Source organism: Equus caballus, chromosome 2, assembly GCF_041296265.1.
Source record: "Equus caballus isolate H_3958 breed thoroughbred chromosome 2, TB-T2T, whole genome shotgun sequence".
NCBI classification, from domain to species: domain Eukaryota; kingdom Metazoa; phylum Chordata; class Mammalia; order Perissodactyla; family Equidae; genus Equus; species Equus caballus.
The window spans coordinates 62418484-62432506 of NC_091685.1; the positions used below are offsets into that span (position 1 = coordinate 62418484).

Genomic DNA, 14023 nt, shown 5'->3' on the forward strand with positions numbered 1-14023 from the left:
AGAGGCACAAAATGGGATGTGGGGGGGACTCTCACCCCTCCATCCTAGGTGGAAAGGTGGATATGTGTCTCAGGCACCCAAGCTGAGAAAAGGGCGCCATCACATTTACTGCTAGGCCTCTGGGCAGTATGGTGGGATGGCCCAGGATGCTAAGACATGAGGAAATGGGGGTTTTTCTGCTTTCTAGTGTCCCAGCCACATCCTCCAGGCCAAGCCACCAGGCTGTGTTCCCTGCTTTCCCAGGAGAAAATCAGCTCCCCGCAGAGGTTTCTACATGAGAGCTCTGGCCCCATGTGTCCATCACCCTGCCAGGGTGGAAGTGACAGTGACAGGGGGTCCTCGGGTTTCTTCCTGAACTTTTCCCAGGCCTATGGCACAGCAAGAAAGGCCCCGCTCTGCAAATAAGGCATCACAGAGTCCTCCAGCATTTACTGTGTGCGAGGCCCTGTGCCAGCGGCTCTGGGGCAGGGGTCTGGGAAACCACGGCCCTCAGGCAAAACCTGGCTCGCTGCCTGTGTTTGTAAGTAAAGTTTTATTGGCACGCAGCTGTGCTCATCGTTGACATATTGCCTAAAGCTGCTTTCACACTAGCATGGCAGAATTAAGTAGTTGCGGCAGAGACTATATGGCGCCCAAAGCCTAAAATTTTTACTATCCGGCCCTTTATAGAAAAATTTTGCTGATCTCTGCTCTAGGGAGAAAACCAATGATGAGTGAAATAGTCTTTGATCTATAAAAGACTATTGATGAATTTCAAAGACATATATGCTTTATTGCAATAACTGCAATATAATTCTGGGTTGGATGCAGTGTAAGTGGAAGACACTTAGAATGGGCAATGGCTTTATGGGAGCACTTAAATTTCAGCACATCTCAGTTTAGATCGGTCACTTCTGAGGTGCTCCATGGCCACTTGTGGTGGTGGCTACTGTGTGGTGTGTGGCTCTGTAAGGAGGCCTCTGAATGCTGAACTGAGATGTTTGGGCTTTATTCTGTAGAAAACAGAGAGCTGCTGGGGATTTTTGAGCTGTGTTTTGGGATGCTTCCCTGTGGATGCTGTCTGGAGAGATGAAAAATTGGGCAAATTATGAGGCTAGTGCAAGAGCACAGGTGAGAGCTAAGAGAGGCCTGCACTAAGTCACAGCGGCAGGAGTGGACTGGAAGAGAAGACTGAAGGGACATTTGCAGAAATACAGAGTGACCAACAGATTGGGGCGGCGTGGGGCGGGGGAGGTTTAGGATGACAGCCAGAAGGCACTTGAAGGCAACAATTGTCCGCCCATTCCTTATAACCCGCCGGCCATGTCAGGCATCAGTTACTAAGTCAGGGGAGCTCCTTGACGGTTGTGACAAGGATCCAGAATTCTAAAATTCCACAGCTCCCAGACACTCCAAACCTAAGTTCGAGATGGGCTCATCTCTGTGGTTCATCTTGGCTTCATCTTCCTTCTTGGTCGGATGTGGAAATAGTCATCCTTCCTCAATCTCACCAAGCTCTTTGCACATTGTATGATCCACAGTTGGATCCAACCATTTGTCTATGCAGGGTACCAAATTCCCCGCAGTGTATTTGATCAATAAGCTTTTTTTTTCTGGCACTACAGTCCTCTCTCGCTCACATGTTGAGTTGGCAGCTTACAAAGTTCTTTCACATCCATGATCTCCTTGCTCCTCACAAAAGCCCTGAAAGGAAGGAAAGAAGGAAAGATGTTACTGTCTTCACTCTGCAGACGAAGAGATGTACCCAGAGGCCTCAGATGGCCTTCTGAGAGTCGCAGCTAGGAACTTTGAGGGGCGTAGGACTGGTGCCCTAGCGTGTGCCAGCAGTGCTCAAATTCAGGAGCTTCTCATAGATTATCTCATTCCATCCGCACAAGTGCCCACGTGTTATTGATGAGAAGACCGAGGCTCAGGGTACACGGCTCCTCCAAGGCTGTGCAGCTGGTGAGCTTCAGGACCAAGACTTGAATCCAGAGCCTACTCTAAGACCGGTGCTCCTCCCCAACCTCCCAGCTGCCTGTCAAACCCAAAATCTGTCTTGCTTTGGCTCAGAATCTGTCCTGTGTCAGCTTGGTGGGTGTCAGGGAGATACGGTTTGCTCTCTGATGTTAAATCCGGGCGTGCAGTAATGAGCCGTGTTCCAGTGGGCTCTCCTGTTCATTTTATCGAGGACCTACGATGTGTTAGGCATTATGGGGATAAGAGATGATGGAGATGATGACGCTGATGACGACGACAATATAAGGGTAATAGTAGTAGCAGTAGAAGCTTACTCTACAGTGCTTACCATGTTCCTGACACCATTTTAAGCACTCTCTAGCCATTAGTGCATTTAATCTTCATAACAGTCCTGACATGAGTACTATTATTAGTCCCATTTTACAGAGGAGAAGCCTGAGGCACGGAGATGTTGGGTCACTTGCCCAAACTCATATAGCTAGTAATTGCTCAAGCCAGGACACGTAAGAAATCGTTTCTATCCTCTCAGCTATTCGGGGAAGTCAGCATGTAAGTGGACCATTTTAATGCCCAGCATATTATAAGACACATTCCGTGCCATTTGGCCCTGTTAGGACAATGTTGAGTATTTTCTTTCAATGGCGGGAAACTGAGGCATGCCTGGGCCCTGACTTCCAGCTCTCCCTACCACCATCCTGAGACCAACACAGCCTTCCTTTTTCCTTCTGTCGAGGTCAGGTTCTTGACAACCTGGACAGCCATCTGAAAAAATCCGAATACTTTCGCTTCCTCTGGTTCCCGCATAGTGAGAATGTCAGCATCATCTACCAGGACCACACCAACAAGGTAGCCACGGGCGTCATCCCCCTCCTCATACGCACGCAGCCTGCAGTCCCCACACCCTTCCAGCTCCCAGGGCAGCTGACATTTGTTTTCATCCTGATGGTCAGTGAGATGTGAGAGGGAAAGCAAGGGTGAGCATGCGTGAGCATGAGGCGAGAAGAGAAAAGGCCAGAGGGTGGAAGGAAAAGGAAAGTGGGCCCAGTGTGGGTCCAGTGTGTCCGCAGGTAGGGACGTGTAGGGGGAGGTCAAGAGACGGCCTAGATGTGGGGGGAGCAGAGGACAAAGTGTGAGCAGGACAGGACAGGGTAAGGCGGAGTCCTAGGCAGGTGGGCTGGACCTCGGAAACCATCTAATACAGCCCACCTTCCCTCCGACACCCCTGTCTTTCCCACCCCCGACTGTGTGGGTGAAGGAACCTTTCGTCTCTCCCCCACGTCCTTAGCAAACAGGCTGCTTCTCAGCAGAAGAGAACAAAGCCACCGCTTAGGGTACATGTTGATGGGCCAAGTCAGGCAAAGGCCGGGACACCCACTGTGTGTGGGGCTGGTGTGGGGTTCACAAAGGGTGATTGCTGGACACCTGCTCACGGGCTCTGAAGAGGAGAGACAAGTGCACATCTTTATCTTGTGCAAAATAAATACATACATACATAACATGAAATGAAAGGAGGTGGGAATTGGCTGTACCACCAAGAAGTGAAGCTTTCAACTGTCCTGGCAGGTGGGTCACCCCTCCGCCACCCACATGTGCATGCGCCACACACACATACGCACAGCCACTCCTGGGACACACTTCCCTCTAAGGGGACGCTATGATGCATAGGTCAGAAGGCATCTCAGCTCTGGCCCTGCACTGATCACAGATTCTGTTTCCCAGCCCCCCTCCTCTTCAGCCAGCTGGTTTTGGGACTATGCCATCGGATTCTATTTACTGGAGTTCCTGCTCTGGATCAGGTAGGAGCGCAGAGGCGCCCTTTCCCAGCTTGTGCCTGTGCTGTTGAGGATGTGGTCCAGCAGCAGGAGGACACCCTCCCTTCGTGCATGCAGACTGGGTCTGTCTCCGGGGTCTAAAGCAGTGGTTTTCAACTCTGCCTGCACATGCAAATCACCTGGGGGAACTTTTAAAAAAATACCCAGGCCCCGCTCTCTGGCCCACAGGTGATGTGAATCTTTTCATATTGTCCTGTTTTCTACCTCCTTCCCAGCCTAAAATCTGCTCATGTTCAGGCCCCATGTCTGCCCCTGGACACGTAACTATGAGTGTTGAGGAGGATTTTACGGAGCCTCAAGTGGTGGCTTTGTGTCCAGACAAGACAGGAAATGGCATCATATAAAACTTTTTGAAATATTTCACACATACAAAATAATATGGGCAACATATATTTAAAGTATAAAGAATAATATAATAAGCACCCATGTCCTCACCACCAGCTTAAGAAATGAAACAACGCAGTGCCACTGGAGTCCTCTTTGTGGCTCTCTCAGATCACAGCGCCTCAAGAGGAAACCATCGCCCTGAATTCATGCTTATCTTTCTCTTCTTTTTATTTACACTGCAGTTTTTTGAATCCTAAAATAATAAATTTTTTTTTTAAAGATTGGCACCTGAGCTAACAACTGTTGCCAATCTTCTTTTTTTTTTCCTGCTTTTTTCTCCCCAAATCCCCCCAGTACATAGTTGTATATATTTTTTTTCTTAGTTGTGGATCTTTCTAGTTGGGGCATGCGGGACGCCGCCTCAACATGGCCTAATGAGCGGAGCCATGTCCGCGCCCAGGATGCGAACCCTGGGCCGCAGAAGCAGAGTGCGTGAACGTAACCACTCGGCCACCGGGCCGGCCCCTAAAATAATAAATTCTGTGGCTTAGCTTTGTTAGCAATATTTATCCATGGTGATATGGATAGCTCTAATTATTCATTATTCACTGCATGCGTTTCCCACCCTGCATTTGTCCATACTCTTATTGATGGCTAGTTGGGTTCTTTCTAGGATTTTTTCTGCCATTACAGTGTTGCTGTGAGCATTCTCCAACACTGCTCCTGATGCTTTTTTCTGTCTTGAGGATACACTCACGAGTGGAATGCTTGGACCATCAAGTATGAGCACCTTTAGCTTTATCAGATCAAATTGTTCTCCGAAGTAGTTATACCAAGTTCCTCCCCAGGCACTGTAAGAGTCTCTGTGCTCTGCAGCTGGCCAAAATCGGAATTGTCAGGCTTTTAAATTTTTGCGTGATATGTACTAAATGGTATCTCATTGTGGTTTTTAGTCCTTGTTTCCCAGATTATTAATAAGGTTACACAGCTTTTCAATATATCGATCCTTCAGATTTCTCTTCTGTGAAGTGCCTATTGACATATTCTGCCCTTTTTAAAAATCAGGCAGTTTTTTTGTTTTTTTCTGTTTTGTAGGGTTTTATTTACCTATATTTTGAGCACTAGCCCTCTGTTGGTTATATGTATTGCAACATCTTCTCCCTGTCTGTGTCTTGTCTTTCACTTGTATGGTGTTTTTTGGTGTGTAGATGTATTTAATGTTCATAGAGTAAAATTTAGCCATCTATTCTTTTATCTTTGGGACTTTTGTGCTTTGTTAAGAAACCCTTCCCTTTCAAAGGTCGTAAGAGCCCATCAGAGGTGGCACTGATGACAGCACCTGGGGAACTGGCTAGTGTTCCTGTCAGTTCTGGACGGGGCTAAGACCTTTGGCACTTGAGGTCTGAATCCAGGCATCCAGGAAGAGTTGGCCCCTTTCCTTCAGGGTGTCATCCCCTCCTGAGGGTTGGGGAGCTGGAGATGGCTTCAGATGGGCCCCACGTTTAGGGGCAGACACCAAGCTGTGAAGAGGACTAACTGCCTAGAAGGCGTTAGGAAGTGAAGCACAAGACGACTTCTTGGATCTGGGCAGGGAAGGGACAAGCTGCGTGCGTGAGCTCAGCCTGCGGCCGTCACTCTATCAGATTATGGATTGAGGGTGAGAGTGGAAAATGCCCGGTCAGGCTTTCTCTCCAGCTTCCATCACAGCAGCTCGGCAGCTTTATGTGCCTGTGTCTGTGGAGTCGGAGCCCAGCGAGCATTCAAATAAATTGGGCTATAAATCACAGCTGCCGCATCCCGGCAGGGCCGGATGCTCTGAGAGAGCTCCGCAGCCTCTGAGCTGAGCCCACATTGCTCCAGCCTAGTAGCTTCTGGAAATTGTGTCCAGCCAGCCTCCCTCCTGCAGCTCTGGGCTGAGCCGTGTGCCTGAGGCTGCAGGAGGGAAAAGTAAATAACAGCCTGGGTACTTGGTGGCTTAATGGCTGCTTTGCAGTAAGACTTAACAATACTCCTGTGAGGGCAGGGACACCGTCTGTCCTGTCACACTTGATCTGTGGTGCCCCAAACAATGACTGGCACCAGAGGAGGCTCATAGATAATTGTGTAAGAAATGCCAAATGAAAAGTTTGGTCCCTGTCCTTGAGGAGTTCCGTAGCCGTCAGCTGTAGGGGTGAAGGTGGTGGCCATAGCTGACCAGGAGGGAGAGGCAGCCTGCCTGTCAGCAACAGGTCCCTGCAGGTTGAGCCATGGCCAGGACCAAGCTCGGCGCCTGTGGTTAGGACAGTCCTGTGCCCTGGGGCCAGTGGAAGCCCCCCCCCCATGGCTAGGCTGGCCTCTGAGACACGGAGAGCATCTGCCTTGAGAGAAAACATCCCCCTCCCCATGCACCCCTGCAGCAGGTACCCATATGTGAGTCACAGGAAACCCGGGCAGCTTGGGACCATGGAAGGAGCATGAGCTCTGGATTCAAGTGGACCTGAACTCTGATCCTCGCCTCTTAATTTACCTGCTGTGTGACTCTGGGTAAATGACTCAGGCTCTCTGTGCTGTGGTCTACCTATATATAAAGCAGAGCTGGTAGCAATGATTGGGTTGTTGGGAGGATTCAATGTCAAGTCCATATGAATCACTAGATGTTCCTTCCCTCCCTTCTCACAAAGGCCCACAAAGGCTCCCTGTGCCCCACCTAAGTGGCAGAATGCAAAGCCCTGGATCCGCTGGTGTTGTCTGTAACCCCACATGAGGTGCTCTGATGGCATCCCTCTGCTGGGATGGATTTACGGCAGATGATGAGATGGCAGGGATGGGACGAGGGACAGGCCTATGGGCAGAGGCCACCTGCAAGGAAGGAGAGGGAATGACCCAGAGCAAGAGGCCTGCTCCACGTGGGGTTCCAGGCCCACTGATCTCAAAGCAGGCAGCCTATTCATGTTTTAACCAAACCCAGAAAACCACCGAAGCCAGACTGAGCCTTGTCCCCAGGAGTCCTCAGTGACTCCAGGAGAGGCACAAGCTGCTGCTGAGGCCATCAGAGCCCGCTCAGCTCTGCTCACAGGGCCCGGGCGGGCAGGAACTGACTCTTGAGGGGAATGACCCGACAGGCCTCTGCGAGCTGTCCCGCAGCCGGCCTCTGGCCTGCGTCCCCTCTGGCCCCTGCCAGCACTGGCTCACCCCTGTCCCGGCCCCTTGATGAACCTGAGGACATTATGTAAGTGAAATAAGCCAGATGCAAAAAGACATATACCGTATGGTCCCCTTACATGAGGTATTAGAGGAGTCAACTCCTGGAGACAGAAACAGAATGGGCGTCACCAGGGGCCGGGGGGAGGGGAAAGAGGAGTTCTTGTTTAACGGGGACAGAGTTTCAGTTTTGCAAGTAAGTGTCTGGAGATTGGTTGTACAACGACGTGAATATACGTAACATACTGAACTATACACGTAAAGATGGTTAAGATAGTAAATTTTATGTTACGTGTTTTTTACTACAATTAAGGAGGAAAAAAACCCAGACACTGAAAACGACCTAGCCATTCATGGGGAGTAGTGGGGTAAAACGTGGGATACCCACGGCTGGACCCCTCGCCGCTGTGGAGAGAAAGACTGGGAGCGACGTTCGGGTTCCCTGGAGGGCTGGAGACAAGCCGAGGGGCAGAGCGTGTGGGGACCGAGGCCTGGTTTGTGAAGCACTCAGCCCAGTGCCTGGCACACAGCTGGCACTCACTAAGTGCTGGCTACTGGAGTCATTATGTGCCCCTGCCTGCCCCTCCAGCACCTTCCTGCCGGGCCTCGTGGGCTGCATCAACCGCTTCTTCTTCTGGCTCCTGTTCACCGGGAGGAAGGAGAACAGCAACCTGAGCCACAGGATCTTCAGCTACGAGTGCCGCTTCAAGCAGCACGTCCAGGACTGGGCCATCCCCAGGTGGGCGCGGGTCAGCGTCAAAGAGGCCGCGGCGGGGACTGCCAGCCTGCCTCCCGGGCCCACCTATCCTTAGTGGGGCCACTCCGGAACCCGAGCCCCCTTCCGGTGCCTTCCCCCAAGCACCCCGCCTCTCCGGGATAATCGGTCAGGGAGTCCCCTCCGCTCTCCCCGGCAGCCCCTCTCCAGCCATGGGGCTGGGTGACGCAGGCTCAGGCGTGGAACGTGCTGCTTCCTGCCCAGCTTCCCGTGTTCCTGAAGGACTGGGCCCTGCATTCAGTCTCTCGGGCGGCACAGCCCGTCCATGCTGGGGCCGGGTCTCTGCATCGGGAGGGACCCCAGGCACGGAGCTAGGCTGGGTCTGCGCCCGACCACCCTGCAGCTTTCTCTCTGAATTGTCTGCTGTCTTCCCCTCTCTCCAGGCAAAGGAGGGGATGGTGCCCAGGGCTTAGGGGATGCCTCTGTTACTGTGCCCGGGGTTGGGGCTGCCGGGCGCTCTAGGCGGGAATGTTAGAAGCAGCAGAGATATTAGAATCAGAGTGACTTTACTCTTAAGAAAAGGAGGAGGGTGTGGGACAGCTATGGCCAGAGATCCCAGGGCAGCCCCTGATTCGGAGGGCGGGGAGCGGGGGGAGTGGATAGAGATCATCCTGGAGGTTGAACCAGCAGCAGCAGGTAGAGCTCCAGGGGGCGCATCCCCAGGCTTGCTCCCATGAGGAGGGCTTTGAGAGCAGCCGGGAGCCAGGAGCTGGGAGCCCCTGTCACCAGGTGGGGCCAAGGGATGCTGCGGCCCGCCCTCGGCTGGGAGGCCACACAGAGCCTCCTGTGATGGCTCCTGGAGGTCCCTTCCTGAGGTCTGGGTTCTGTCCCCCTGGGCTGAGTGCAGAGAGAAGACCAAGGAGGCCCTGCTGGAGCTGAAGGCCATGCTGGAGGCCAACCCCAAGGTGGTGGCCCACTATCCGGTGGAGGTGCGCTTCGCCCGGGGGGACGACATCCTGCTGAGCCCCTGCTTCCAGAGGGACAGCTGCTACATGAACATCATCATGTACAGGTGACCGCTCACTGAGGGGCGGGGCGGGGGGGAGGGCAGCCCCTCAGCTCTGAAAGGACCCTCTCCGTCCCCGTCTTCCTTTCAAGGCCAATTCAAATGCCACCTGCTGCAGGGAGACTTCCCTGACCCTGGCAGCAGCAAATACATAGTCCCTCGCTCTCCTTCGAGTTCCAGCCTCTATTATGTTAATGCAATAATTAATATTGATAATAAGTACTGTTAATATGAGTAGCTACCATTTGTGAAGCTGATATTATGGAATGACAAATGTGTGCTACTTCACGTGCCTCCTCTTGTCAATGATTCTGAGAGCCTGCAATGCTGTGTTGAGAGAAGGATTCTGAGGCCAGGCTTAAGATCAGCAGAAAAGAAGACCACGCTTGAGGCGAGGTGTCTGCCGGCTGCGTTTGCCCTCCTGACCTGCTCCGCCGGGCGCTATGCCGACACCTTGCGCTCCTGACAGCATTGTCTTATTCCTAGCTGGTTCCGCAGCGGTCTCCAGTATGACATGGCTTATGGATAGGCATAGTTTAAGAAGCTCATCTTTTCTGCGATGTCCTGTTCAAGATGTGTCTCCCTCTGCCTCTTCTTGCCCATCTCTCATTGACAAAAGCCCTTCTCTGACTTTGCAAAAGAAAAACATACCTGTCACCCAGCCTCCACCTCACTATGGTGCATTCCTGCAGCATGCAAAAGCCCCAGACTTGCAGGATGCCCAGGGGACAATTCAGGGAGGCACTGCTCTGGACGGGAGTCCCAGAAAGCCAGAAAAGAGAGTTCCTGAAAGACATATTGAAGGAGGGGCAGCTTATTTCACGTGGGGACAAACTTGTGGCAAGGCTCAGACTTGTCTGTCCATCCGTCTGTCTGTCTTCTCCCTACCTGTGAATGCAGATTCAGAAGTGGGAAAGTTGCCATGGATGCATCATAACGTGTTTGTTTGCATTTTAAGAAGTTCTGACTTGGACTTTTTCAGTCAGGAAGTCTGACTTGGAGAGGACGGACCACCTAGGTTGTATGGCTGTGCTTTCCATACGTCGAGTGAGGCAATTCCGAAATCCCTAGGCTTTGTCAAAAAGATATCATCTATATATATTATTTTTAAATGTTTATGTGTGTGTATATATGTACACAAATCTGTAAAATTATTTAAATTCACGATAAATTTCAGATGCCAACTGAAAAATATGTGAGAGAATGCAAATGTTTTCCAAATCCTCCTGGGGTTGAGCACTGAGCAAAAGCCCTCAGGTTGCTGGTCACTGCTGTCCGTGTCCTGAGGGCACAGCCACGTCTTGCTCTCCATGCCTCGTGCCAAGTGCAGGGCATCGCCAGGAGAAGTGCCAGATGACTATGGGAGGGACGGCAAGGAGCGAGGGGGCCTCACCTCCTTCTGCCCCCGCCCCAGGCCCTACGGCAAGGACGTGCCGCGGCTGGACTACTGGCTGGCCTACGAGACCATCATGAAGAAGGTCGGGGGCAGGCCCCACTGGGCCAAGGTAGGACTCGCCAGTCGGAGCCCCCAGGGGGCGAGTCAGTCGGGGAGCTGCTATGGGCCGCGGTTCCACCAGAGGGCACCTCTTTCCCCTGTTCCTCTGCCTGCCAGGGCCTGGGATGTGCAGAAATGTGGGGCTGAGCAAGTCCAGGGAAGGAGGGGCTCCCCTGGCCCACCCAGACCCCAGCTTCCCTCTGCATTCACGTTCCAATAGCCCAGTGACTGTGAGTCCCTCCAAGTTTTCCGAGAAATTCCTCATCTTTCATTTCATTTGATTCTCATGGAACCCTACAAGCAGGATAAAGCAGGAGTCAGTGAGCTCATTCAACAGATGGGAAACTGAGGGTGTCCTGGAGATGATGGGACTGACTTACTGATTAGCAGTAGAATTGGGGCCAGAGCCCTCTCCACTGTCACACTGCCAGGTGGCAAAGGGAATGGGGAGTTTAATGCCACATTTTAACACCTTCCTTCTTTACTTTTCGAGAACTTCGTTCCTCCTGTTTGGATTTCTGCGTTACGTGTGTAAGTGCATGTGTGCATAAGTGTACATGAATGTGTATGTGTGCGTGCATACAGGTGTGGGTGTGGGTATGTGCATTCGTATGCATGCATGCATGTGTGTGCACGCATACATGTGCGGTGTGTCTGCCTCGGGATAGGGATGTCACACATGCAGGCACAAGGACTCAGGGGTGCCTGTTTGCAGCCCTGCTGAAATGCCAGCTCCAGGGAATGAGGACTGTTGTATCTGGTTGCTTCCACAGGCCCACAACTGTACCCGGAAGGACTTTGAGAAAATGTATCCTGCCTTTGCGAAGTTCTGTGCCATCCGAGAAAAGCTGGACCCCACTGGGATGTTCCTGAATGCGTATCTGGAGAAGGTGTTCTACTGAAGCAGAAACAGAAAATAAGTCCAACCCGCCCCATCCCGTCCCCCAGGCCCGTCTCCAGTGAGCTTGCAGGCTCAGTGTCCCACCGGCCTGACGGGGAGAGACCTCTCCCCGACCCCGGGCCCTCTGCTGCCACACTGCAGCTGCTCCGACCCACGGGGATGAGCCTGGATCTGGGCAAGCTCCTTCCCCCCTCCTTTGTCCTCACAGCAAACCATGCAAGGAAGAGTGCCCACATCCCTGTGTACCTCTCCATGTGGCACCCCCTTTTCCTGAGCCTACGATCACCACATCCTGATTTCCCAGGAGATAGAGAAGCCCCAAAATGTTGTGTGTGTCTAGGAGGTTGGGAATTCAGTCGTTCGTAGGTTCCACCTGCCAGCTGGATGTCTGTGGCTCCAGAGGTCCCCTCTCCAGTCCTCTTAGGCAGGGGCCCCCTTGGCATGTGTTTGGGCACAGAAGTCGTGTGTACTGTGCTCTCCTTTCTTTCACTCTTGTGGGTCTTTCAAATGCTCAGGTGAGTGGCCCCTGCCCTGGGACTGCCATCTTCCAGGTGGTTCCCCCTGTCTGTCTGACCTCCCATAGCCTGACCCTAGGCGTGTCTATTTCAGGGGGTGTTTGAGGAGTGGGACTCTCCCTGTCTTCTCTTTAATAAACGGCAAGAACTGACTCACTCTCTGCCCCCCTCTTCCCCTCTGAGGCAGTCCTCTGGGAGCAGGAGGCTCTCTGATGCCTGGCTTCCCTCTGGACGTAATGGCCCTTGGACTTTTCTGGAAGATGCTCCTCATATTCCTTTTGCAAACTTAGTTTCAATTTGTGTCTGACATACCACGCTTTGTGGTTCTTCTTTCACGGAGCTTTTGTTGAACGTCTACTAGGGGCCAAGTGCTTTGGAGGAATTAAAAGAGCCCAAAGCAGGTTCCTGGCCTCAAGAAATTTATATTCTAATCACATATCTCATAACAGGTTACTATCTAGAATATATTAAGAACTCCTACAACTCAACAACAAAAAAACCAAACAACCCATCAAAAATTGGGCAAAGGACTTGAATAGACATTTTTCCAAAGATATACAGTTGGTCAATAAGCACATGAAAAGATGCTCCATGTCACCAACCATAAAGGAAATGCAAATAAACCACAATGAGATACCACTTCTCACCCAATAGGATCACTATTATCCAAAAAACAGAGAAACAAACAGAAAATGCCAAGTGTTGTTGAGGACGTGGAGAAATTGGAATCCTTGTGCATTGCTGGTGGGAATGTAATAAAATGATGCAGCCACTGTGGAAAATGCTATGGTGGTTCCTCAGAAACATTAAACATAGAACAACCACACGATCCAGGAGTTCCACTTCTGGGCGTGTACCCAGCAGAACTGAAAGCGGGGACTTGAACAGCTACTTGAACACCCAGGCTCATAGCAGCTTGTTCACCGTGGCCAAGAGGTGGAAGCAATACAAGTGTCCGCTGATGGGTGAATGGGTAAACAAAACATGGTATATACACACAGTGGAATATTACTCAGCCTTAAAAAGGGAGGGAATTTTGATACATGCTACAGCATGGAGGAACCTTGAGAATGAATGCTAAGTGAATTAAGCCAAACACAAAAGGACAAATACTTTATGATTCCACTTATATGAGGCACCTGGAGTTGTCAGATTCCTAGGGACAGAAAGTGGAGTGGTGGTTGCCAGGGCTGGGGGAGGGGGAATAGGGAGTGAGTGTTTAACTGGCACGGAGTTTCAGTTTGGGAAAATGAAAAAGCTCTGGAGATGGATGGTGGCGATGGTTTCACAGCAATGTGAATGTACTTAATGCCGCTGAACTATACACTGAAAAATGGTTAAAATGGTGACTTTTATGTTATATATTTTTTGTCCCAATAAAAATAAGGAAATTTATATTCTTGTTCAGGGAAGCAAGACTAACTCGCATAGGACATTAAATAGCCATACCAGGGAGAATATGATGAAGTACTGTGAAGGCCCGGCCAGCCCACCTGGATGAGACCCCCTCAGGAAGCCTGGCTCAGCCAGAAGACCCACATCCATGGCCGTGAGAGCAAGAACTAACCCTCGACAGGACCGGCTACGTAATTTGCAGGGCCCAGTGCAAAACAATTAAGAATTTCAAGAGGGTGACAGCAGAGCATTAAACCAGGCACAGGGTCCTCTGAGCACTACACAAGTCGTGCTCCCATGAAACTGGCCCTGCTGGCCACTGCAAGGCATGGCAGTCAGCTCACTAGACTGGAGCACTGAGCGACTTCATCAAACACAATCTAGGTGTTGCTCTGAAGGTATTTTGTAGGTGTGGTCAACGTCTATAATCCATTGAATTTACGTAAAGGAGATTACTGTCGGTAATGTAGGTGAGCCTCATCCAATCAGTTAAAAGGCCTTCAAAGCCAAAATTGAGGTTTCTGGGGAAGACTAAATTCTGCCTCAGGAGCTCCTGACTGAGTTTCCAGCCCGTGGAGCTGCCCTCCAGATTTCAGTCTTGGGAAATCATGTGAGCCAATTCCTTGAAATAAACCTAA

The 14023-nt window shown here is 51.3% G+C and overlaps 1 protein-coding gene across 3 annotated transcripts in view; it reads left to right on the forward strand.

Moving 5' to 3' along the window:
* The window catches only part of GULO (gulonolactone (L-) oxidase), a 30885-nt gene extending 18743 nt beyond the window's left edge, over positions 1 to 12142 (forward strand). Inside the window, exons 7-12 of one of the 3 annotated variants that reach the window (XR_011436658.1) lie at positions 2698 to 2805; positions 3679 to 3755; positions 7888 to 8037; positions 8921 to 9085; positions 9566 to 10584; positions 11348 to 12142. Coding sequence is in view for 2 of the 3 variants with exons in the window: in XM_005607698.4 (XP_005607755.1) it covers positions 2698 to 2805; positions 3679 to 3755; positions 7888 to 8037; positions 8921 to 9085; positions 10494 to 10584; positions 11348 to 11476 (720 nt within the window). In the remaining variant the exon portion in view is untranslated. The remainder of the gene's footprint in view (positions 1 to 2697; positions 2806 to 3678; positions 3756 to 7887; positions 8038 to 8920; positions 9086 to 9565; positions 10585 to 11347) is intronic. The other 2 variants (XM_005607698.4, XM_005607699.4) reach the window with 2 other exon arrangements.
* Positions 12143 to 14023: the final 1881 nt, after the last annotated feature.